Here is a 24,232-nt window from a genome sequence, read left to right on the forward strand (position 1 = left end):
AGGGCCTCTACTTCCCTTGCTCGGCTCCGTCCATTTTCTTCTGCTGCCCCTTATGCCTGGAACGCTCTTCCAGAACATTTGAGAACTACAACTTCAATTGCAGCTTTTAAAGCTCAACTAAAAACTTTTCTTTTTCCTAAAGCTTTTAAAACTTGATGTTGCGCAGACTTTATACTGTTAGTTTTACCCTACCCTGTGCCTGCTTACCCTACCCTGTGCCTGTTTGCATTCTCTTCCCCTCCTTATTGTTTTACTATGATTTTATTAGATTGTAAGCCTATGCGACAGAGTCTTGCTATTTACTGTTTTACTCTGTACAGCACCATGTACATTGATGGTGCTATATAAATAATAATAATAATAATAATAATAATAATAATAATAATAATAATAATAAATATGATGGCGGTGGTAGCCACCCCTTGACGGCTTTTAAGAGGATTTCAGAGAGGCCCATGAGGAAGGAATCTATGATTCTCATAGAATCTATATCATAGAATCTATGATTCTATGATCCTATGATTTCAGAGAAGCCCATGAGGAAGGAGAGAGGTCTATTGACAGCTATATGCCCTAATGGTTAAATGAAGCCTCCATGTTCAGAAGTGGTGTACCTTTGAACTCCAGCTGCTAGAAACAGAGCAAGAGGAAGCTTCCAAAGGACATCAGCCTGGCCATGGTTGGAAAATGAAGGCTTCTCTCCTGATCCAGAAAACCAATGTTTAAATCTTTATGGGCAGGGGTCTAAGTGATTTTTGCAAGATTGGAGTTGGTGGTGAATATTAATTAGAAAATTAGAGAACGTTAGAATTGGAAGTGGAGAAGGATGGGCTTACCCAGGTCCGGATCGTTGGATGCTCTCCAAGTCACTGCTGCCGCTGTTCAACCCACTTTATGGAGGCTCCCAAAATTGGGCAATTCACCCTGTTGCATTAATGGCAGCTGCCACTGACAGAAGAAGGGAGGTTGGGTGATTTTGGTGCGCCCGCATGCCAAACACTCACCGGGTCAAGCTGAGCCTCGGAAGAGGTTTGTGTGGCCTGATGAGCAGAGGTGGGCGGTGGCAAGTGCAGGTGAGTTTGTCCACTCCTAGTAGAACCGTCCGGCCAGTGCAGGTATCTTGCAACTACAGCAGCCCTAACAGATGGCTTTCCAGCAGCTGCTTATATACCCCCAGCAACGGAGATTCGTCTTGTTCCCAAGAACTAGTACCCTATGTGAAGGGGATCTGTGCTCATCACCATCCCAGCCCTTTGTGGCACTGAGTTTCAGGGGCTGATTATGTGCAAGAAGATGGCTGCCTAACCATTTTTGTCTATGGACCCAAGGAGCAAAGAAATCAATGAAATGGCATCAGCAGGAGCGACAAACGTTCTGTGCTATAAGGGAAGAAAATATGAGAAAAACTGACTAAATATTGAAAACCCTGTATTAGGCCTAATCTACACCAAGCAGGATATTGCACTATGAAAGCAGGAGCCACACTATTGCTTTATAGAGGTATTGAAGTGCACTGACAACTGCTGGAGCCTATTGACACATACCATATACTGCTTTCATACCACCATATCCTGTTTGGTGTATGTAGATGAGCCCTTAGACATTCAGAAAAGGCCTATATGGGCATTCAAAACCATCATTGGGAAATGGGGCTTTTTCAGGTAGTCCCACCCTCAACATCATGTGCATAATGTAGCACCCCATGCATCATTTGTGCATGTGCCACATACATCTTAGAAGGGAGACCCATACACCTGTAGGCCTCCATAGCATGATCCAGAACACCACGTGCTTGGGATTCTCAATCCCATGAAGGCTTATGCACTTACAGTTGTATACACATAAACCATCCTTCTATGGACATCACACAAAGCGTGTGATGTTGGGCAGTTCATGACATAGCCCCACCCTTACCTGATTGTGTAAGAACTTTTTTGAAAGCCAACATAGGGCTATAGATTCCTTTGTATGACATCCCAACCAGCTCTTAATGTAGTTTGACCATATGAAAAGGAGGACAGGGCTCCTGTATCTTTAACAGTTGCATAGAAAAGGGAATTCCAGCAGGTGTCATTTGTATATATGGGGAACCTGGTGAAATTTCCTCTTCATCACACCAGGTAAAGCTGCAGATGCCATGCCCTCTTTTAAATCTGGTCACTCTAGTATAGCTCCTGCAGCTTCAACTGGTGTGATGAAGAGGAAATTTCACCAGGTTCTCCATATATACAAATGACACCTACTGAAAATCCCTTCTCTATACAACTGTTAAAGATACAGGAGCCCTGTCCTCCTTTTCATATGGTCATCCTACTTAATGAAGTCCACAAATCTCATAACAGACTTCTTATCTAAAGCAAGAAGTCCTTGGAGGACAAGCTAAGCATCAGGCATTTGAGTGTTCACAAATTTTGGTTGATATAATCAGATTAATTATGAATCTCAGTTTGGGAAAGCCAGTATTAAAGCAAAGGCAACGTGGTGTATGTCCGTGTAAAGATGTACTTTGAAGGGGATCAAGGACATGCTTGTTTAAAATGGAAACGGTGGCATATTCTTTTGTACGTAAAATGTCAGCGGTCACTTAGAGCTGATGTTGTCGATGTGAAACCATCATCCCTGTGGGTTGTTATAGAAAGCAATCAACACATTCTTGAAGAAAGGCCAAAAGCACTGGGCTTACCAGGATAAGACCCAGTGAGGCCTCCATCCTGGAGAGGGAACTCAGCCTGGCCTGCTCTGTTGCCACCACCGCCCTTAACACTAACGTTTCTCTTTCAACTGCTGCTTCCCTTACTGAACACTTACACTCTTATATTTTGGCCTTCCCGTTGGACTGTCCAGTAGAGAAACCAGAAAAAAGAATGGTGTTGCCCCAAAGCAGGGATGTACAGAATATACCGATGAGAGCGTTTTATTTATTTATTTATTTATTTATTTATGACATTTTTATACCGCCCAATAGCCGAAGCTCTCTGGGCTGTTCACAAAAACTAAAACCATAATAAAACAACCAAAAGGTTAAAAACACAAATAAAAAATACAGTATAAAAAGCACAACCAGGATGAAAACCACACAGCAAAAATTGATATAAGATTAAAATACAGAGTTAGAACAGTAACATTTAAGTTAAAATTCTGCGTTAAAATACTGAGAGAATAAAAAGGTCTTCAGCTGGCGACGAAAGGAGTACAGTGTAGGCGCCTTGCGGACCTCTATGGGGAGCTCATTCCACAGCCGGGGTGCCACAGCGGAGAAATTATTTATTTATTTATTTATTTATTCCATTAAAACATTTGTATCCCGCCCTATATCACTAGGATCTCAGAGCAGCCTACAGATAAAATTATACAACAATATAAAACGAGAAACATACACAGCTAAAAACAAATCAAACTAGGGGTGTGCACAGACCCCCCACTCCACTTCACTTTAAGATCCGCCATTTTCGGATCGGCCCGCTCCGCCCCGCCCCCACTCCGCCTGTGCCCACTCCGCTCCGCTCGGAGCTCCGGATCCGGATCGGAGCTCCAGTCCCCACCCATAGGGGGGGGTTACCGGGCCCTGCCGCCATCGCCGCCCATGCGGCGACGGCGGCAGAGCCCGGTAAGGAGGAGGGGGGCCTTACCTGCCTCCGTCCGTGGTCCGTCGCCGTCTTCAATTGAGCCCGTGGTTCCACCAGGAAGTCTGGGCCGCAAGTGCGGCCCAGACTTCCTGCTGGAACCACGGGCTTAATTGGAGATGCTGACAGACCGCGGATGGAGGCAGGTAAGGGAGAGGAGGGCGGGGGGGTTACCGGGCCCTGCTGCTGTCACCGCATGGGCGACAGCAGCAGGGCCCGGTAAACACCACTTACCTTTCCGGCGGAGCTCCGGATCGAGGCGAAGGATCCTCCTTCACCTCGATCCTCTTCGCCACGCTCCGCCGGCCCCCCAATCCTCTTCGCCTCTGCCTTAAGGGCAGGCGAAGCCCCCTGCTGCGCTACTGCTTCTCCGGTCTGATTAGAAGCGGAGCACATCCCTAAATCAAACCATTACTCAAGCTAAAAGCAGTATAGAATTTAAAAACAGTTGACTAGATTGAGAACCGGTGTCCCTCTCGACCTTCTGTAAGTGCTTTGTTCTTAAGTGTTATAAAATCATCATCACCAACATCAGCATAATTATTGTTATGATTTCATAGGTTAGTCCACAGCTGTGGCCTCCAATGTGGCAGCTTTGTGCACCAATTTGTCCACAGACACCTCGTTTGAAGCCCACCAAAAAGTCCCTGCTCCTCCCAATTTTTATTTTATTTCTTACTAAAAAAAATTGTAAAATGTTATTTTTTAAAAAAAAAATGTCACAAAGCCAAGTGCTGCCCTCCAGTGAAATATTTATTTATTTATTTATTACATTGTTTTATTATGGTTTTAATTTTTGTGAACCGCCCAGAGAGCTTCGGCTATTGGGCGGTATAAAAATGTAATAAAATAAATAAATAAATAAATAAATAAATAAATATTATACCACCCAATAGCCAAAGCTCTCTGGGTGGTTCACAAAAATTAAAACCATAATAAAACAACCCACCGGTTAAAAGCACAAATACAAAATACAGTATAAAAAGCACAACCAGGATGAAAACCACGCAGCAAAAATTGATATAAGATTAAAATACAGCGTTAGAACAGTAACATTTAAGTTAAAATTCAGCGTTAAAATACTGAGAGAATAAAAAGGTCTTCAGCTGGCGACGAAAGGAGTACAGTGTAGGCGCCTGGCGGACCTCTCTGGGGAGCTCATTCCACAGCTGGGGTGCCACAGCGGAGAAATTATTTATTTATTTATTTATTTATTCCATTAAAACATTTGTATCCCGCCCTATATCACTAGGATCTCAGAGCAGCCTACAGATAAAATTATACAACAATATAAAACGAGAAACATACACAGCTAAAAACAAATCAAGCTAGGGGTGTGCACAGACCCCCCACTCCACTTCACTTTAAGATCCGCCATTTTCGGATCGGCCCGCTCCGCCCCGCCCCCACTCCGCCTGTGCCCACTCCGCTCCGCTCGGAGCTCCGGATCCGGATCGGAGCTCCGGTCCCCCCCCCATAGGGGGGGTTACCGGGCCCTGCCGCCATCGCCGCCCATGCGGCGACGGCGGCAGAGCCCAGTAAGGAGGAGGGGGGCCTTACCTGCCTCCGTCCGTGGTCCGTCGCCGTCTTCAATTGAGCCCGTGGTTCCACCAGGAAGTCTGGGCCGCAAGTGCGGCCCAGACTTCCTGCTGGAACCACGGGCTCAATTGGAGATGCTGACAGACCGCGGATGGAGGCAGGTAAGGGAGAGGAGGGCGGGGGTGTTACCGGGCCCTGCTGCTGTCGCCGCATGGGCGACAGCAGCAGGGCCCGGTAAACACCACTTACCTTTCCGGCAGAGCTCCGGATCGAGGCGAAGGATCCTCCTTCACCTCGATCCTCTTCGCCACGCTCCACCGGCCCCCCAATCCTCTTCGCCTCTGCCTTAAGGGCAGGCGAAGCCCCCTGCTTCGCTACTGCTTCTCCGGTCTGATTAGAAGCGGAGCACATCCCTAAATCAAACCATTACTCAAGCTAAAAGCAGTATAGAATTTAAAAACAGTTGACTAGATTGAGAACCGGTGTCCCTCTCGACCTTCTGTAAGTGCTTTGTTCTTAAGTGTTATAAAATCATCATCACCAACATCAGCATAATTATTGTTATGATTTCATAGGTTAGTCCACAGCTGTGGGCTCCAATGTGGCAGCTTTGTGCACCAATTTGTCCACAGACACCTCGTTTGAAGCCCACCAAAAAGTCCCTGCTCCTCCCAATTTTTATTTTATTTCTTACTAAAAAAAATTGTAAAATGTTATTTTTTAAAAAAGTAATGTCACAAAGCCAAGTGCTGCCCTCCAGTGAAATATTTATTTATTTATTTATTACATTGTTTTATTATGGTTTTAATTTTTGTGAACCGCCCAGAGAGCTTCGGCTATTGGGCGGTATAAAAATGTAATAAAATAAATAAATAAATAAATAAATATTATACCACCCAATAGCCAAAGCTCTCTGGGTGGTTCACAAAAATTAAAACCATAATAAAACAACCAACAGGTTAAAAGCACAATTACAAAATACAGTATAAAAAGCACAACCAGGATAAAAACCACGCAGCAAAATTGATATAAGATTAAAATACAGAGTTAGAACAGTAAAATTTAAATTTAAGTTAAAATTAAGTGTTAAAATACTGAGAGAATAAAAAGTTCTTCATCTGGCGATGAAAGGAGTACAGTGTAGGCGCCAGGCGGACCTCTCTGGGGAGCTCATTCCACAACCGGGGTGCCACAGTGGAGAAGGCCCTCCTCCTAGTAGCCACCTGCCTCACTTCCTTTGGCAGGGGCTCACGGAGAAGAGCCCCTGTGGATGATCTTAAGGTCCGGGCAGGCACATATGGGAGGAGGCGTTCCTTCAAATAACCTGGCCCCAAACTGTTTAGGGCTTTAAATGTCAATACTAGCACTTTGAATCGGGCCCGGACCTAGACTGGCAGCCAATGAAGTTGTAAAAGGACTGGCGTAATGTGAACTCGCCTAATCTTTATTTAGGTTCAAAAGAGCAGTTTGATGTTTTGTTGCCTCAGACCCTATCTCTGCTCTGTCCTTAAATTCTTGGACAAGAAATTTTTATTTTAGTCCCACCAGTTTCCCCCCTGAGATATGAGTAGGGTGACCATATGACCGGATTTGCCTGGATTTGCCCGGGTTTTTTAATGGCAAATCCGGGAGGGGGAGGGGAAATCCGGATATTTTTTTTCCAAGGAGCAGCTCTAATGGGAATTAACAAAAATGCTTATAACACCGTCATTTTTTAAGATAAAGACATGAAACTTGGCACAATGGTAGTTCTTAGGAAGGGCTTTAGTCATACCAAATTTGAAACAGTTCTGTTCATCCATTGATTTTTTAGGATTTTTTTTAAATTGAGGTTTTAAAATTATTATTTTTAAAATTGTAATTTTTAAAGATAAAGAGATGAAACTTCACACCATGATAGGATTTAGGTAGAGCTTTAGCCATACCAAATTTGAAACAGATCTGTTCATCCATTGATTTTTAGGAATTTTTAAAAATTTGAGGATTTAATTTAAAAAATATATATTTTTAAAGATAAAGATATGAAACTTGGCACCATGATTGCTCTTAACAAGGACTTTAGCTATGCCAAGTTTGAAACAGATCTGTCCATCCATTTAAAAAAAACTTTGAGGTTTTAAATTATTTTTTAAAAATGACATTTTTAAAAGATAAAGGGCTGAAAGTTGACACCATGATAGTTCTTAAGGAGAGATTTAGCCATGCCAGGTTTGAATCAGATCTGTTCATCCATTGTTTTTTAAGGATTTTTTTAAAAGTTCAAAGTTTTAAAATTATTGTGTATTAAAACTGCTGGAGCCATATCCTCCAAACTCAGGTTGTCAAACCTCCTCTTTGGGGTTTTGCATATTGAGCAGTTTCAGCCCTTGGCATTAAGGGGATCTCCAGTCTTTAGGTAAACTGCCAGAACACCCACCCTAATGTTAGAGTAGAGAAACTTGTGACAATTATACACAAGCTTTTTTAAAAATTGAAATTAAAAAAAGCTAGCCATCCGGCCGGCCAGTAACAAACCCTATTAACAACAACAACAGCTTGCAATGAGTGAAGATACAGTCAGAAAAGATATTTGAGGGAAGGGGAGACTGTATCACACAAAGCATAGCAAAAGCTTCAAAGTACAGCAAAACCTACAAAAGTAGGAGTGAGTGAAGTTAATTTCAGATACACTGAATCTCTCACTTCTTTATTTCAGTGATTTTAACATTAAGATGCTATGTAGAACAGATTTGTCTTAAATGTGTGCTGTAAAATCAGACATGTGACCAAGGCTATGTTCGGGTGGGCACGCCCCCTTGGTGCTGGACATGCCCCCTTGGGGGCCGACCATGTTGTCCTCCTTTTTGGTTTCCAAAATATGGTCACCCTAGATATGAGTGTTTTGTGTCTGTCGAGTGGACAAGCTCCTCATGGCCAGCCCTGACCAGGGAAAGACAGCAGCTTAGAGCTAGAACACATGCGAAAGATCCCAAGTTCAGTGCTTGGAATCTCCAACCTAAAAGGATCTCAAGCTGAGACCCTAGAGATCCAGCAGCGCCCTATCCAGAAAGATCTGTTTGGAATCTCCAACCTAAAAGGATCTCAAGCTGAGATTCTCAACATCCAGCAGCACCCTATCCAGAAAGATGTGTGTGTGTGTGTGTGTGTTTAAGACAGTGTGCTCAAAGACCATGTGTTCAGACACTAAGAGCTCCATCTTTGAGCATTTTCTTGCACACTCATTACTGGCCACTCACTGATTTTTGCAGGTCCCTCTCATGACATTGTCTGCCTCCCAAGTGCCTCCCACCACTTCTACCCTTCTTTGCATAACAAAAGAATGCCCCAATAAGTCTGACTTATTTTTAAAGATGGAAGTTGCCACTATCTGCTGCTGTGTGCAGGAGAAGCAGCGGGATCAAAACAGCCCACTGAATGGCCCATGTGCACGTTGTTTACTTCCCCTTTCAAAAGAGGAAGTAATGAGAGACAAACGCACTGGCAGAGAAGTGACAGTAAGCAAACACGATTACCCCTGTGTGATGATGCTCTCTATTCCTCCTTGCAGTGATAAGATGGAAAGCTGGGTGTGTGTGTGATCTTCAGTCCTTTCGGTCCACTACTTTTTTCTTGCAGTTTATCCTGTAGGGATGTGCTCCGCTTCTAATCGGACCGGCGAATTAGAAGCGGAGCGGGGGGCTTCGCCTGCCCTTAAGGCGGAGGCGAAGAGGATTGGGAGGCCAGCGGAGTGTGGCAAGGAGGATCGAGGTGAAGGCGGATCCTTCGCCTCGATCCGGAGCTCCGCCGGAAAGGTAAGTGGGGTTTACTGGGCCCTGCCGCTGTCGCTGTCGCCCATGCGGTGACAGCGGCAGGGCCCGGTAACCCCCCCTCCTCTCCCTTACCTGCGTCCATCCGCGGTCCATCGGCTTCTTCAATTGAGCCCGCAGTTCAACCAGGAAGTTGCGGCCCACTTATTATTTAAAATTTCCAATTGATGCAGGATTTTTTTTAACAACCGGTGTTCTTGGGTTGTTGTTCTGGCTATTTATTTATTTATTGCATTTCTATACTGCCCCCAACAGCCGAAGCTTTCTGGGCGGTTCACAAAAATCAAAACCATCCATACAATTTGAAGTATAAAACTTAAACCGCAATGTAAAAAACCAAAACAATCCACAAAGGAAAAGTACAGCCAGAATAAAACCGAGCAGCAGTATAAATATTTAAAATACAGATTTAAAGGAGGAATCTTAAAAGACTAAGATGATAAAATGTTAAAATAAAAAAGTCTTCACCTGGCGTTGAAGAATATAGAGTAGGTGCCAGGTGAACAATGGAACCAGTTACCTAGGGAGGTTATGGGCTCTCCCACACTAGAGGCCTTCAAGAGGCAGCTGGACAACCATCTGTCAGGGATGCTTTAGGGTGGATTCCTGCATTGAGCAGGGGGTTGGACTCGATGGCATTGTAGGCCCCTTCCAACTCTGCTGTTCTATGATTCTATGAACCTTCCTAGGTTTTTTTGTCCATACCTTGATGGTGTGGTCTCTCACCTTCATCTGCCACCACCACCCCATTACACACTGAGACGCTTTCCACCTATGTGCACCCAGTGAATGCCGGCCATCTCTACATTTTGTGAAGCCCTTTGAAGATGAAAGCACTACATAAAATGATGCATTTTTTATTATTATTATTTTTTGCTGCTGGCCACATTAGACAAAAGGAAAAGGCTCTGTCATACCTCTTTTCTGGGCTCTAGCTTGGCAGCCTTTTTATTATTATTAAATCACGCTCGGCCAAGCATTACTGCCTGCTTCAAAGGACAAAAAGGAAAAAAGAAAAAAGGTTCCACTTCTATAAGGAGGATGAAAAGAGCCTTGATGGGCTAGAATCCCAGGAAGGTAATTATAGCTGGAGGCCCTATCTAAACCACAATATTTGGTTTGCACTGATTTAGTATTGATACGCATGGGATTGAAATTCTGAATGCTTCCGTGTTGCATATCTCATTTTGATTTTATATGGAACACTCATGCTGTGCAGCGTCTGGAACTTTACATATTCATATGTAATGCTGTGTCTGAGTTCATGTGCTCCATAACTGTCGTGCCCTTAACTGAGAATGCCAACCACTTGTGGGACAAAAGAGAAAGCAAGCTTGGCCCTTTGTCCAGAACACAAAACCCTCCGAGCGTTTTACTGCCATTCTGAGAGTGCTCCAGTAATACTGATGTCTTGAAATGGGAGAATATTTGCATCATCTCCGGGACCTGTTGGCAAATATTCCCAAGACTCAAATAGATTAGATTATAGGCTAGGCTTTGTCATAGTGCTCTTGTTACTCAACTTCTATTCTGTAAATAAGGCAAACTCTAGGCATTATAAGAAAAGGAATTGAGAATAAAACGGCCAGTATCATACTGCCCTTATACAAATCTATGGTGCGGCCACACTTAGAAAACTGTGTACAGTTCTGGTCACCACACCTAGACAATGATATTATATAGCTGGAAGAAGTGCAGAAAAGGACAACTAAAATGAGTAAGGGGCTGGAGCATCTGCCCTATGAGGGAGGGTTACATCAACTGGGATTGTTTAGCTTGGAAAAAAGGAGGCTAAGGGGAGATATGATAGAGGTGTACAGAATTATGCATGGTGTGAAGAATGAGAGGGAGACATTTTTCTCCCTCTGAAAATAATAGAATCTGGGGTCATCCCATGAAGGTGATTGGTGGGAGATCCAGGACAAATAAAAGGAATCATAGAATCATAGAATAGCAGAGTTGGAAGGGGCCTACAAGGCCATCGAGTCCAACCCCCTGCTCAATGCAGGAATCCACCCTAAAGCATCCCTGACAGAGGGTTGTCCAGCTGCCTCTTGAAGGCCTCTAGTGTGGGAGAGGCCACAACCTCCCTAGGTCACTGATTCCATTGTCGTACTGCTCTAACAGTCAGGAAGGACTTCTTCACACAGCGCCTAGTTAAATTATGGAACTCACTGCCCCAAGATGTAGTGAGGGCCACCAATTTGGAAGGCTTTAAAATGAGTTTGGATAAATTCCTGGAGGATAAGGTTATCCATGGCTACTAGCCCTGATGGTTGGGTGCTATCTCCAGTATTCATGGCAGTAAGCTTTTGTGCACCAGTTGCTGGGGAACATGGGTGTGTGTGTGTGTGTGTGCTGTTGCACCATGTCCTGCCTTGTTGGTCCCTGGCCGATGGCTGGTTGGCCACTGTGTGCACAGAGTGCTGAACTAGATGGACCGTTGTTCTGATCCAGCCTCAGGACCCTTCTTATGTTCTTATGACTCAGCCCAATGTGCATCTGTGCTCTCTTCCTCTTCCAGGCCTGCCATTTCTCCTTGCCTTGCTCCTCTTTCTACTGACCTATGTCACTTTCACTCCCTTTCCAGGTGATCTGCACTTTGGTGGCAGCCTTCCTGCACTTTTTCTTCCTCTCCTCCTTCTGTTGGGTGTTGACGGAAGCCTGGCAATCATACATGGCCGTGACGGGCCGGCTACGGAACCGCATCATCCGTAAACGTTTCCTGTGTCTTGGATGGGGTGAGGATCCCTCGCTCCAAGCTGGAGCTGAAAGGAAAAGAATAGCGTCAATTAGTGGTGCAACAAAGAACTTGACCATTCAATTGAAGCTCAAATGGGTAGAACTGAATGTCACATATTGGAATTTGAAGCTGTTTATGCGGAAGGGGAGTCCTCAAATTTGAAGAGTGATTTAGTTCCCTTCCCCTCCCACATCTTTTCTGGCTAATATGTGTAAAAACTCTACACATCATGGAGGTGTCTTCAGCCAAGAAATCTGCAAAGTTCCAAAAGAATAGGTGCAGGACTTAGGGAGTTATGTTGTTTGAAAACCAGTTGAAGGTTGTTGTTTATTTCATAGTGAACTGTAGTGGCATCACTGGCCATCACTAGGGATGTAAGATAATTTTGTTTTTGTTCACAAATCAAGTGAACATATCCCATTCGCCACCATGAACGCAAACGTGAGCAGGAATGCACATCTTGAGATATTCTCACAATTTTCCAAACTTGTGTTATAATGTTTGAAATTACACATATGCACAAGTGTGCATGAATCCCCCCCCCCCAAAAAATGCATTTCCATGGTTTTAAATATAGGAGAAAATGGACTTTTTCAATTGGAAAAATGCATATTGTAAAAATGCAGGCATTATCTCCCATTGGGAAAAATATGCATTTTCCCCAACTGGGAGTGGAGAGGGCACTGATGTTTGGGAACGCGAAGGAAGTGAAACACCATACTTCATAGAATCATAGAATAGCAGAGTTGGAAGGGGCCTAAAAGGCCATCGAGTCCAACCCCCTGCTCAATGCAGGAATCCACCCTAAAGCATCCCTGACAGTTGGCTGTCCAGCTGCCTCTTGAAGGCCTCTAGTGTGGGAGAGCCCACAACCTCCCTAGGTAACTGGTTCCATTGCCGTACTGCTCTACTTAAACTTTGCATGTTCACCTATCCCTAGCTATCACTCAGCCCCATCCTTGCCTCCCCAAAACACAGTGATGGGAACCCTTGAATTAAAAGGTGGACCTGTATACTGCAGAAGGGTCCAGGTTCAGTCTCCAGCATTTCCAACTATGGAATCTTGGAAGCTGCCATACACCAGAGGGGTCTATTTGATTGGCCAGCCCAGTGAGGGATGTATGAATTTTCTTCAATCTGCTCTGCTTGTGTTTCATGGATTGTCAGGCTCCCTTCACTTTACCATCCATTCATTGACGGATTTGGATCCCCCCACCATTTCAGAAAAGCACACAAAAATGTCTGCCACGATTTATGGACCTTTCTGTGGAGTGTAACATTTTGCATATTTTTCTTAGCTCACTGTCCAATCAATGAACAGAGCACACGCACGCACACACATAGGACCGCTAAACAGCAGAAGCTGAAGAGAATTCAGAGACGTATAAAACTTTGTGTGTGTGTGTGTATGTGTGTGTGTGTGTGTTTTAGGGGATATGTACATTGTAATATACAGTATATATATGATAGGGGTGTGCTCAGTTCCGTTTCAGATCCACGAATCTGAAGAGGAGCAGGCTGATCCGGACCTCCTAAACCTGGTTCTGGAGTGGGTGGGGGGAGGTCCGGATCGACCTGAAGTGGTTCGGAATGGTCCAAATCAATTCGGACCGTTCCGAAGCTTCAAAGGTAGGGAAAGGGGGAGGGGGCTTACCTGTCTCCATCACTGCCGCGGTCTGTGTGGTGACGGCGGTGGAGCCAGGTAAGTGGGGGAGGGGGGCTTATTAGGATGCCTTATTTTGTCCCCCCTTCCCCACTTACTTGCCTCCACCATGGAGGCAGGTAAGTGGGGAAGGGGGGCAAAATGGCATCTGAATATTGATCCGGACCTGCAGATCTCACTCCGGATCTGGTTCCGGAGCAGGTCGTGTGTGTGTGTGTGTCCGGATCGATGCAAACCAGGTCGGGCCCGGGATATGAAGAGGTTCAGGGGGCGTGCACAGCCCTAATTTATCAGTGTATATTCAAGAACTGTCTTATTTTTATGCAAGTACATTTTTGTACAATTTCAGGAAGAAGAATTAAAAAAAAAAAGTCCACAAATCCACAGAATTCACAGGACTTAGAAAAAGCCAGTCCACTGTGGAAACTGCGGATTGGATTAATAGAAATCTGAACTCATCTGATTTGATTTCTCTGACACCCCTGTGTCCAGTTTTGCTCATTTGATTGGCAGTGGCTCTTTGGGGTTTGGGAAAGAGTTTTTATACCTTAGGGAATCATCACTACTCACAGGCTTAGGGATGGGAGAGGAATTTGTTCAGTTTGCATTTTAATCTGAATGTACATGATTTTGCGTTTTTGAACTATTATGTGGACTGAAACTCAGTTATCCTTTAACATTTACAGCCGTGGTCTCCAATTAAAAAGAATGTGTAGAAAAAAATGTACATATTGGGGAAAATAATGCAGAAAAAATGTATTATATTAGCAAAATGGATTACCAAAAATTGTGTATTTTAGAAAAATACATGCAGAAATGAAATACTAGGGAGAAACGTGCAGAAACATGTTTATGGGTCTCAGAGTTTGTGACGAACCCAACTTAAGATTGGAGAAGTTTGAGATGAACTGAACTGAACTTTGGGGAAATGAGAGATTGAGAGAAACGGAAACTGACAAACGCATCAAACTGTAGTTACGGAAGACGATAGGGATTGGGGGAAAATCCATTCGGTTTGCATTTCAATGCTAATCTCACAAATCCACACTTCCAAAATCTGAACATGAAGCAGAATGCAGTTAGACTGAGAATCTATTGGTTTTTTCCCATCCTGCTTTTGCAGGGGCCGACCTTATATAATCCTTGAGCATCTTTCTAACTCTGTGTATGTGTGGTGGCAGCTGCCCAGAGAACTTTTTATGTCTGGAGACACAAATGCTCTAAATAAATAATGAAACTGAACAATGATGAATCCAGCAACACTTTCACCACAGCAACAGGGATTTCTCTCCATAAAGCAAGCATTAGTCCAGGACAGATGTTTGGGAGCTTTTAATTTCCCTTTACCCCCCTTCCTTGCTTTTTTCCTTTGCATGTTTAAGTAATTAGTTTAATGAGGCATATTTGTAATAGAGGGGGGAAATCAAAGGAGTGGTATGAATACATATCATCTGCATTAAAAGAAAATAGATTTCATGTGGAAGTAAAATTTAGAGGCCACATCCAAGAGAAAGCTGTATCCTCTATGTGTGTGTGTGTGTGTTGTGTTGTTTTGTTTCTCACATTGAGAAGGTGCCTACATTCCCTTTCTCATGCAATAGGCAAAGACGCAATTAAGCATTCTTGGGAATGGGCTAGCGTGTTCTGGACTAGGGATGTGCAAATGAGTCTATATCCTGCCCAGGGGTCTGGAAACAAAGCCCTATGAGAAGAGACAGGAAAAACTGGGCATGTTTACTTAGAGAAGAGAAGATTGAGGGGAGACATGGTAGCACTCTTTATGGACTTGAAAGGTTGTCATACAGAGGAGGGCCAGGATCTCTTCTCGATCCTCCCAGAGTGCAGGACACTGAAGAATGGGCTCAATTTAGAGGAAGCCAGATTCTGGCTGGACATCAGGAAAACTTCCTGACTGTTAGAGCAGTATGACAATGGAACCAGTTACCTAGGGAGGTCTTGGGTTCTCTCACCCTAGAGACATTCAAGAGGCAGCTGGACAGCCATCTGTCAGGGATGCTTTAAAATGGATTCCTGCACTGAGCAGGGGATTGGACTTGATGCCCTTATAGGCCATTTCCAACTCTACGATTCTATGATTCATGTCAGTTTCACATGTGTTCAATCATAAGACTGTTCCATCCATATTTTCCGCATCTTTCTCTGATTCTTTTAAGTGCGTGAAAAGGATGTCAGAGAAATCCTTCCGCGAGGTGGAGTTTGCTGACCTCAACCCCACCCGCACTTCAGCTCATCTGCAATTTGCATGAATTATGCAAATTATGGCTCAAATTTGCACAAATTATGCAAACTGCAGTTATAATTTGTGCAGGATGCTTTTTTGCAAAACAACAACAACTGAGAATAGTTCCCAGATTTGAGGAAAATGCCTCCAGTGTGGCTCGCAATTGGAAGCCGAGGCGGGGGCACTGAGGAAATTTAGGTGGCCTGAAAAGGACTGGATTTCCCTGTGATGGAAACATGAACATCATCATCATCATCATCATCATCATCATCATCATCATCTTGATTGCCACATGCAACTTCCCCAACACACACATCTGTGGAGTTCTTGAGCTGAACATTGCAAAATAGGACTGTGCACAGACCCCCCGATCCTTTTCGCTCCCGATCCGTAAATTGCAGATCGGGCCCACTCCGCACCGCCTTGATCTGACTAGGGTCCGCTCCACTCCACTCCGCTGCGGAGCTCCGGTTCCAAATCGGAGCTCCGCAGCGGCGGGGAGTGGCGCCAGTTAAGGCCCCCTCCCTCCTCCCCCTTACCTGTGTCTGTCCCGTCCCGTCCCAGCTTCACTAGAGCCCACGGCTCAACCAGGAACTGTAGGCCCCACTTGCAGCCTACACTTCCTCGTTGAGCCGTGGGCTCTAGTGAAGCTGGAGACAGGCCGCGACGGATGCAGGTAAGACCCCCCTCCGCCTTACCTGGCTCTGCCACCATCGCCGCATGGGCGGTGCCGGCGGCAGGGCCAGGTAAACCCCCTTCCCTCCTCCCCCTTACCTGCATCCGTCCACAGACCCATGGCTGCTTCAACTGAGCCCGAGGACTCCAACAGGAAAACCAGGCCACAGTTGCGGCCTAGTCTTCCTGTTTGAGTCCTCGGGCTCAGTTGAAGCAGCTGTGGGACCACGGATGGATGTGGGTAAGATCCCCCTCCCCTTGCTCCCTTACCTGGCTCTGCCACCATCGCCGCATGGGTGGCGGTGGCGGCAGGGCCAGGTAAACACCCCTCCCTCCTCCCCCTTACCTGTGTCCGTCCGCGGACCTGTGGCTACTTCAACTGAGCCTGAGGACTCAAACTGGAAAACCAGGCCGCAGTTGCAGCCTCGTCTTCCTGTTTGAGTTCTCGGGCTCAACTGAAGCAGCCACAGGACCATGGATGGATGCAGGTAAGGGAGAGGCATTTGCAGAAACAACTGCAAGACAACTCAATCTAGAAGTGGGATGTTTCTTATTCAAGACAGAGAACTCAGTGTATCCCCAAAATTATAAAATTATAAAATTATAAAACTATATGAACCATACTTTGTAAGAGGACTTATCATCTAGCCAAGGACATAACCTTTAGACATGCTGTTTCCTTGGATTCCACTTGAATCAGGTGTGTGTGTGTGTGTGTGTGTGTGTGTGTGTTCCAGTAACTGCCAGGATAAAGATGTCTATTAATGCTTGCAAAGTACAAGCTACATTTAGTAGCATATCATACACTTTGATTCAATATGGGAGCTCCTTTCTTCCTTAGCTAGCTACTGACCTGGCCAAGTAAGAAGACCGGGGCCATAGCTAGACCTAAGGTGTATCCCTGGATTGTCCAGGGGTCAAACCTGTTCTTCTAGGTGACACACAGGAGATCCAGTGCTCAGGCAGGGTCGAACCCTGGATGATCCCAGGATAAACCTTAGGTCTAGCTGTGGCCCATGACACCCATTGCCCATTTGGCCGTGACCTAGATAATCCTTTAACCCCTGAGATTTGCCCAGGGTGGTGTTGATTTGAAAGGAACTCCCTAGGGAATTTAAAAGGAGGTGTTTCAACCTTTGCCCATAACAGTATGAAAATGGAGAACATTTGGGGCCATAGTTTGCCCTGAGAGAAGCATGGCTAGGAAAATGGCTAGGAAAATGGGAACTACCCTAGATTTGTTTCAAAGAGCAAAGGGGCAATATGCAGCCCAAAGGCAGTCAACCTGGTGCCCTCCAGATATTTTGGAGTAACAGTTACCACAAGCCATTTATTTATTTATTTATTACATTTTTTTACGCCCAATAGCCGAAGCTCTCTGGGCGGTTCACAAAAATTAAAACCATGAAGAGCATGAAAACAACCAACAAATTTAAAACACAAATACAAAATACAATATAAAAAGCACAACCAGAATAAAACCACGCAGCAAAAATTAATATAGGTTAAAATATGAGATTAAAACAGCAAAGTTTAAATTTAAGTTAAATTAGGTGTTAAAATACTGAGAAAATAAAAAAGGTCTTCAGCTGGCGACGGAAAGAAAAAAATGTAGGTGCCAAGCGAACCTCTCTGGGGAGCTCGTTCCACAACCGGGGTGCCACAGCAAAGAAAGCCCTCCTCCTAGTAGCCACCTGCCTCACTTCCTTCGTCAGGGGCTCATGGAGAAGGACCCCTGAGGATGATCTTAAGGTCTGGGAAGGCACATTTGGGAGGAGGCGTTCCTTCAGATAACCTGGCCCCAAACCGTTTAGGGCTTTAAATGTTAATACCAGCACTTTGAATCGGGCCCGGACCTGGACTGGCAGCCAATGAAGTTGTAAAAGGACTGGCGTAATGTGATCTCGCTGGCCAGTCCCTGTTAGTAAGTGGGCTGCCCTGCTTTGTACCAGCTGAAATTTCTGGACCGTTTTCAAAGGCAGCCCCAAAGGCAGCCATCAAGAATTTCTCTTCCATTTCTAGTGTAAGCATGACTAATTCTGGATCCAACCCATAGTCTAGAATGTAGTCTGGTTCGCTTCTAGGGCATGGACTAATTTCACATAGGACATCCCTCCACTGCTGATTCTATTGGTAAAATTCACTGTGAATGCTATTATGGCCAACCGTTAGCACATAAAGATACATATCAGCACATTAAGGCTGCAATTCAATATCCATTTATTTCAACTCAAGGGATGTTCCACCCAAATAGACCTGTAGTGTATAGATTGTATTGTTAAAGATCTCAGTGGCAGTCAAAATATTCCTATAACAAACATTGTAACCCACACCCTCTCGCTGGGCCTGTGAATGCTCAGCAACCGCACACTGAAATTGTGCATTTCCCTTCCTATGTCAATGGTGGTTGCCTATCTGCACAACAAAATTGAGCATTTCCCCCTTCTTGCAACAATGGTGGCTGCCATTGATGCTAGAAGGGAGAGGCATGATTTTGGCTTGCAGGCAGGTGGCTACCAAGCACTCACCAGACCAAGCTGAGCCACAGGACAGGCTTGTGCAGCCCAGTGAGCAGGTGCGGATGGCAGCGACGAAAGGTCAAGTGTCCCCCCAAGCTTGGTGCGGATGAGTTTGCCCACCCCTACTTAGAGGGAGGTTATTGGTTTGTTTGTTTGTTCGTTTACTTGGGAGAGCATTAAAAATGTGTCCACTCCCACCTGCAGCTTGAAGTGGTACAGATCTGAAATTCACCTTTTCTCTCCATCATCACATGTTATGTGACTGTGTAGTACAGCTTTCTAATCAAGGTTTTCTCTAGAGAGAGAGTCTCTGTTTACTGTCGCTTAGGTTTATTGACTCAAAGGCCTTTAATTTATTTGCTTTGAGTCTTACCTCGCGTAATCCTAGTTTAATTGCCATTTAAAATCCTTTGAAAGCCCGGCAGCCAAGAGGGTGTTAAGAGTCATCAGCCCAGTTAACAAATCATTACTAAAGAAGATGGAAATCTTTATATTGAGATGGACACATCTGTCTGGCCTTTGCTAGACCTGGCTTTATCCTGGGGTGAACCCTGGGATCGCCCCTGTGTGTCCATATGACGCACAGGGGATCCAGGGGTCAGGGAGGGGTCAGCCCTCCCTTGCCCCGGGATAACGGGCTTCACTTTGGGCTGGGTATTTCCTGCGTTCTTGGACTGAGCCAGAGACCGTGAGTCTATGGGCTGATCTGCGGCTTCTCCCAGCTTCGGCGATTACTCGCAAGGAGCCAGGAGAAGCCACGCACAGGGTGCAGTGCTCTGCAGCAGGACTGTGCCCATCAGAGCAGGGTGGGGGGAGATCGTGGACTGGGGGATCGTGGACGGGGGCAGTGGGAAAACCCTTTTTTTAAAAAAAAACAAAGCCCACTTACCTTTGCGCATGAGTGTTCATGCGCGTCCTCCCCTTTAAAAAAAAATGGTGGGTGTGACGACTCTACACTTCAGTCGCCTCACCTGACGTCAAGATGAGGGCAGGATCTTGCGTTATTTACAACACAAGATCACCCCTCGTCCATCCCGGAACAACAGGTAGGTCTAGCAGTGGCCTCTGGTTCACTTCCTGTAATATTCACCTTTTTTTTCCCAAAGCACAATTTTGTTCGATTTTGTTTCTGCATCAGTTTGTGGAAGTTTGTTTGTTTGTTTTAAAAGGAGTCTGCATAGACATTTTTGTGTATTTTCAAATGCACTTTCTTGTGCACATATTCTACAATATACATATTTCTGCAAACACTTACTCTAAATACAATTTCTTGCATGCAACGTTCCATTATATACACATGTTTGTATTCCCCTTAATGTATGCAATTTTGTAGACATTTTTTTTAAAAAAATAGAAAACTGCATTGCAAAATTTGGAGAAGTGCTCGATAATTGTGTTTTGATTGGTACGTTGTTCAGTTGATACGAAATGTGAACCGAACAAATTTCACCCGTATCCCTACATTATAGAAGGTTCATTCAATGATGTACTGGGATTTTAAGGCTGTAATCCTATACTAGTTAAGAGTAAGAAATTTGTTTGGTTCTCATTTTATTGCAAACTCCCAAAGCTATGCATGAAGTGGATACAGTTATCCAGTGATTACCTTGACACTTACCCAAAATTTCCAATGGAGTTTGCAGGAAAGTGCATACAAAAACATTACATATTTGAAGTGAACACAAAATGCATTAAATTTGTGAAAATTGCATTCTATGGGCTTATCTATACCTAAGGGTATAGCGGGAGGGAGGGGGAGGTCTTACCTGCTTCCACATTCCTCCCCCACTGTCTATACAGCCACGTGACATCTCAGAAGGGAAGAGGGACATAGAACCATCAAATAGTAGAGTTGGAAGGGTCCTATAAGGCCACTGAGTCCAACCCTCTGCTCAATGCAGGAATCCACCCTAAAGCATCCCTGGCAGATGGTTGTCCAGCTGCCTCTTGAATGACTCTAGTGTGGGAGAGCTCAAGACCTCCCTAGGTCATTGGTTCCCTTGTCGTACTGCTCTAACAGTTAGGAAGTTTTTCTTGATGTCCAGCTGGAATCTGACTTCCTGTAACTTAAGCCCATTACTCCATGTCTTGCACTCTGGGAGGATCAAGAAGAGATCCTGGCCCTCCTCTGTGTGACAACCTTTTAAGTATTTGAAGAGTGCTATCATGTCTCCCCTCAGTCTCCTCTTTTCCAGGCTAAACATACCCAGTTCTTTCAGTCTCTCTTCCTAGGGCTTTGTTTCCACATCATGGGTGCCATTTTTTTTTTTTAAAGAGGAGTTATCCCGAGGAAAGTCTGTGGTTGTCTCCGGTTGACCCCGGGATCCCCTGTGTGTCATTTGGATGCACAAGGACAACTTATGACCTGGTGTAGACATGCCCTATGTGTACATTAGAGAAAAAAAGTGAGAACAAAAATATGTATATTAGGAGAAATGTGCATGAATTTACATATGTTTTTTTGACTGTGAACTTTTGTGAAAAATCACAAATGGATTTTTGCAAAGTAACTGTAGCTACAGACTAAATGAAAGCTGAGGAGTCTTCAGCTTGGTGGCTGAATCCACTACTCAAAGGATTCCTTTCTGTCTTGTGGGGCCTCTCCTCCTCAGCCCCACCCTGTCCGTGGTCCCAGTCTGCACTTCCTGAGGAGGGAAGTACCTTGTATCATCTCCCACCAGTATGAAAAAGCAGCTAACACCAGACGTTGGGACTCAAAGCACATCTGGATGCTCGTGTGGAAGGAAGGGGAACATTAACCCTCCATACACACACACACACACACACACACACACACACATTGTAGTCCTGATCTCACGTGGGCTCCCCACACCTACAATTTGCATGTAGAAATTACCCCAAATTTGCTCCAATCTAAAGGGTGACACACACACGCCCCCAAAAAGCAAACTGCAGGCACAAGGGCCCATATCATGCAGATTATGGATGAATGGGACATTATGTGTATCAGTGTGAGTGTGGATGGATGGATGGATGGATGGATGTGCGTGGTGTGTGTGTATGTATGTATGAGGAAGGCCATGGCTAGACCAGGCCTATATCCCGGGATTGTCCCAGGATCATCCCTGAGCATCCAAATGACACACAGGGGATCCTGGAAGCAGGCAGGGATGACCCCTCCATTTGCCTGGGATAATCCTTAGGTCTAGCTTGTGCAGAAAAGTCGGAGGAATCTTTCAGGGGAGGTGGGGCTGGACTTCACTGACCTTTCGTTGGCTTAGTCTCCCTCACTATCTGCATTGAGTCAGGCCAGCTCAGGGATCTTTGGGGGCATTTTTTAATTTATTAAAAAATATTTTAATAAATGTAGTAAAATTTTATTCATTTATTTATTTTTATTTCTGTGTAAACAGAAATTTGCACAAATTGCAGCTGCGCTCTGCACTAATTCTGGCCATCCTTTGCTTACTTTGCCCAAGTGCCATTTGTGCAAATTCTGACCACCGTCTGTGCAAATCCTGCAACGTTCATTTGCAGTTTGTGCAACTTTCAGTTTATGGAAACAAATGAACAAACGAAAAAGTTCCCAGACTTTGGGGGAAACTACAGCTTGGCTCACAAACGCAAGAGGAGCTGGGCAGGCAGTGGAAATCCAGCAGGTTCTCAAAGGGCCAGATTTGCAAACGATGGGCACCCCTAGAAGTGTGGGGTGGCCACACACACCCACTTGGTGAATCTGGGCCCTCCGCATCACTTTCATGCAGCCTCTGACAAATTACCCCTGATGGAATGCAGCCCTAGAAGTGTGTGCGAGTGGCCAGGGTGGGGGAGAGGGGGTTCCATCCCTGGTCTAAACTTTTCTTACTAACACAATACACAGGAGAGTTTGAGGCTATGGGTAGAGGAATTTGCAATGGTTTCAAATGAGTTCAGAGTACTATGAATCTGACCTATGGATTGCACAGGAGACTGGCCTTTTCCAAGTCACACAGATTCTGGGGACTTGTGGATTGCTTTTCAAGCTGGGGAAGCAGTATTTGCACTTGTGCTAATGTGTACTGAGCCTCGTGTGGCGCAGAGCGGTAAAGCAGCAGTTTCTGCAGCTGAAACTCTCCCCACAGCCTGAGTTCGATCCCAGCGGAAGCTAGTTTCAGGCAGCTGGCTCGGGTCGACTCAGCCTTCCATCCTTCCGAGGTCGGTAAAATGAGTACCCAGCTAGCTGGGGGAAAGGGAATAACGGCCGGGGAAGGCAACGGCAAACCACCCCGCTATAAGGCCTGCCAAGTAAACGTCAGCGAAAGCTGGCGTCCCTCCAAGAGTCAGTAATGACTCAGTGCTTGCACGAGAGGTTCCTTTCCTTTCCTTCTTAATGTGTACTAGCACTAACGTGCATTAACAAGCGGAATGAAATTCTCTTACATCCCTAATAAAATCTGATTCCATCAATGAGCAGACGACGGAACAAAAAGATAGCCGCTTTAACCATGAAACACAGATGGAATGGATTTAACAAGATCTACACATCCCTAGCTGTGGGTGAGGCCTTCATCTGCCCAGAATATAGGGTGAGCAGAGTACCAGGAAAATGTGGTTTTCCTGCAACAGAAAAAATTCCTTGAGAAGGAAACATCTGGAATTCCCTGTAACAACTGCGTAGTGAAAGTGCAGGAAGCGCTTTGACTGTCCAATTCGGTTGGTCTTTTCCATCAAAGACAACAAAGTATTGTGGCATCTTCAAGCCTAAGAGAGTCTGTAATCCTCTACACAGTTTCTGGGGAACGTTTCCGTTCCTACTCAGAATGGAAGCAATGCTCATGCTTGGTGAGTTTCCCAGAGTCCTACCTCAAAACCTGTTCCACCTTGTTTTCAATCCTGATTGCAACTCCCCTCCAACATTCATAGAATCATAGAATAATAGAGTTGGAAGGGACCCAAAAGGCCATCGAGTCCAACCCCCTGCTCAATGCAGGAATCCACCTTAAAGCATCCCTGACAGATGGTTGATCAGCTGCCTCTTGAAGGCCTCCAGTGTGGGAGAGCCCACCACCTCCCTAGGTCATTGGTTCCATTGTCGTACTGCTCTAACAGTCAGGAAGTTTTTCCTGATGTCCAGCCAGAATCTATCTTCCTGTAACTTGAGCGCATTATTCCATGTCCTGCACTCTGGGAGGATCGAGAAGAGATCCTGGCCCTCCTCTGTGTGACAGCCTTTCAAGGATTTGAAGACTGCTATCATGTCTCCCCTCAATCTTCTCTTCTCCAGGCTAAGCATGCCCAGTTCTTTCAGTCTCTCTTCATAGGGCTTTGTTTCCAGACCCCTGATCATTTATTTATTTATTTATTTATTATATTTTTATACCGTCCAATAGCCAAAGCTCTCTGGGCAGTTCACAAAAATTAAAACCATGATAAAACAACCAACAGGTTAAAAGCACAAATACAAAATACAGTATAAAACGCA

General features: G+C 45.0%; 1 protein-coding gene across 1 annotated transcript in view; it reads left to right on the forward strand.

Moving 5' to 3' along the window:
- ADGRB1 (adhesion G protein-coupled receptor B1) overlaps positions 1-24,232 on the forward strand; it is a 472,654-nt gene that overhangs the window by 377,949 nt on the left and 70,473 nt on the right. The window contains exon 21 of the mRNA XM_063131218.1: positions 11,559-11,709. Within this exon, the coding sequence (XP_062987288.1) occupies positions 11,559-11,709 (151 nt within the window). The remainder of the gene's footprint in view (positions 1-11,558; positions 11,710-24,232) is intronic.

Source organism: Elgaria multicarinata, chromosome 7 (genome assembly GCF_023053635.1).
Source record: "Elgaria multicarinata webbii isolate HBS135686 ecotype San Diego chromosome 7, rElgMul1.1.pri, whole genome shotgun sequence".
Taxonomy (NCBI): domain Eukaryota; kingdom Metazoa; phylum Chordata; class Lepidosauria; order Squamata; family Anguidae; genus Elgaria; species Elgaria multicarinata.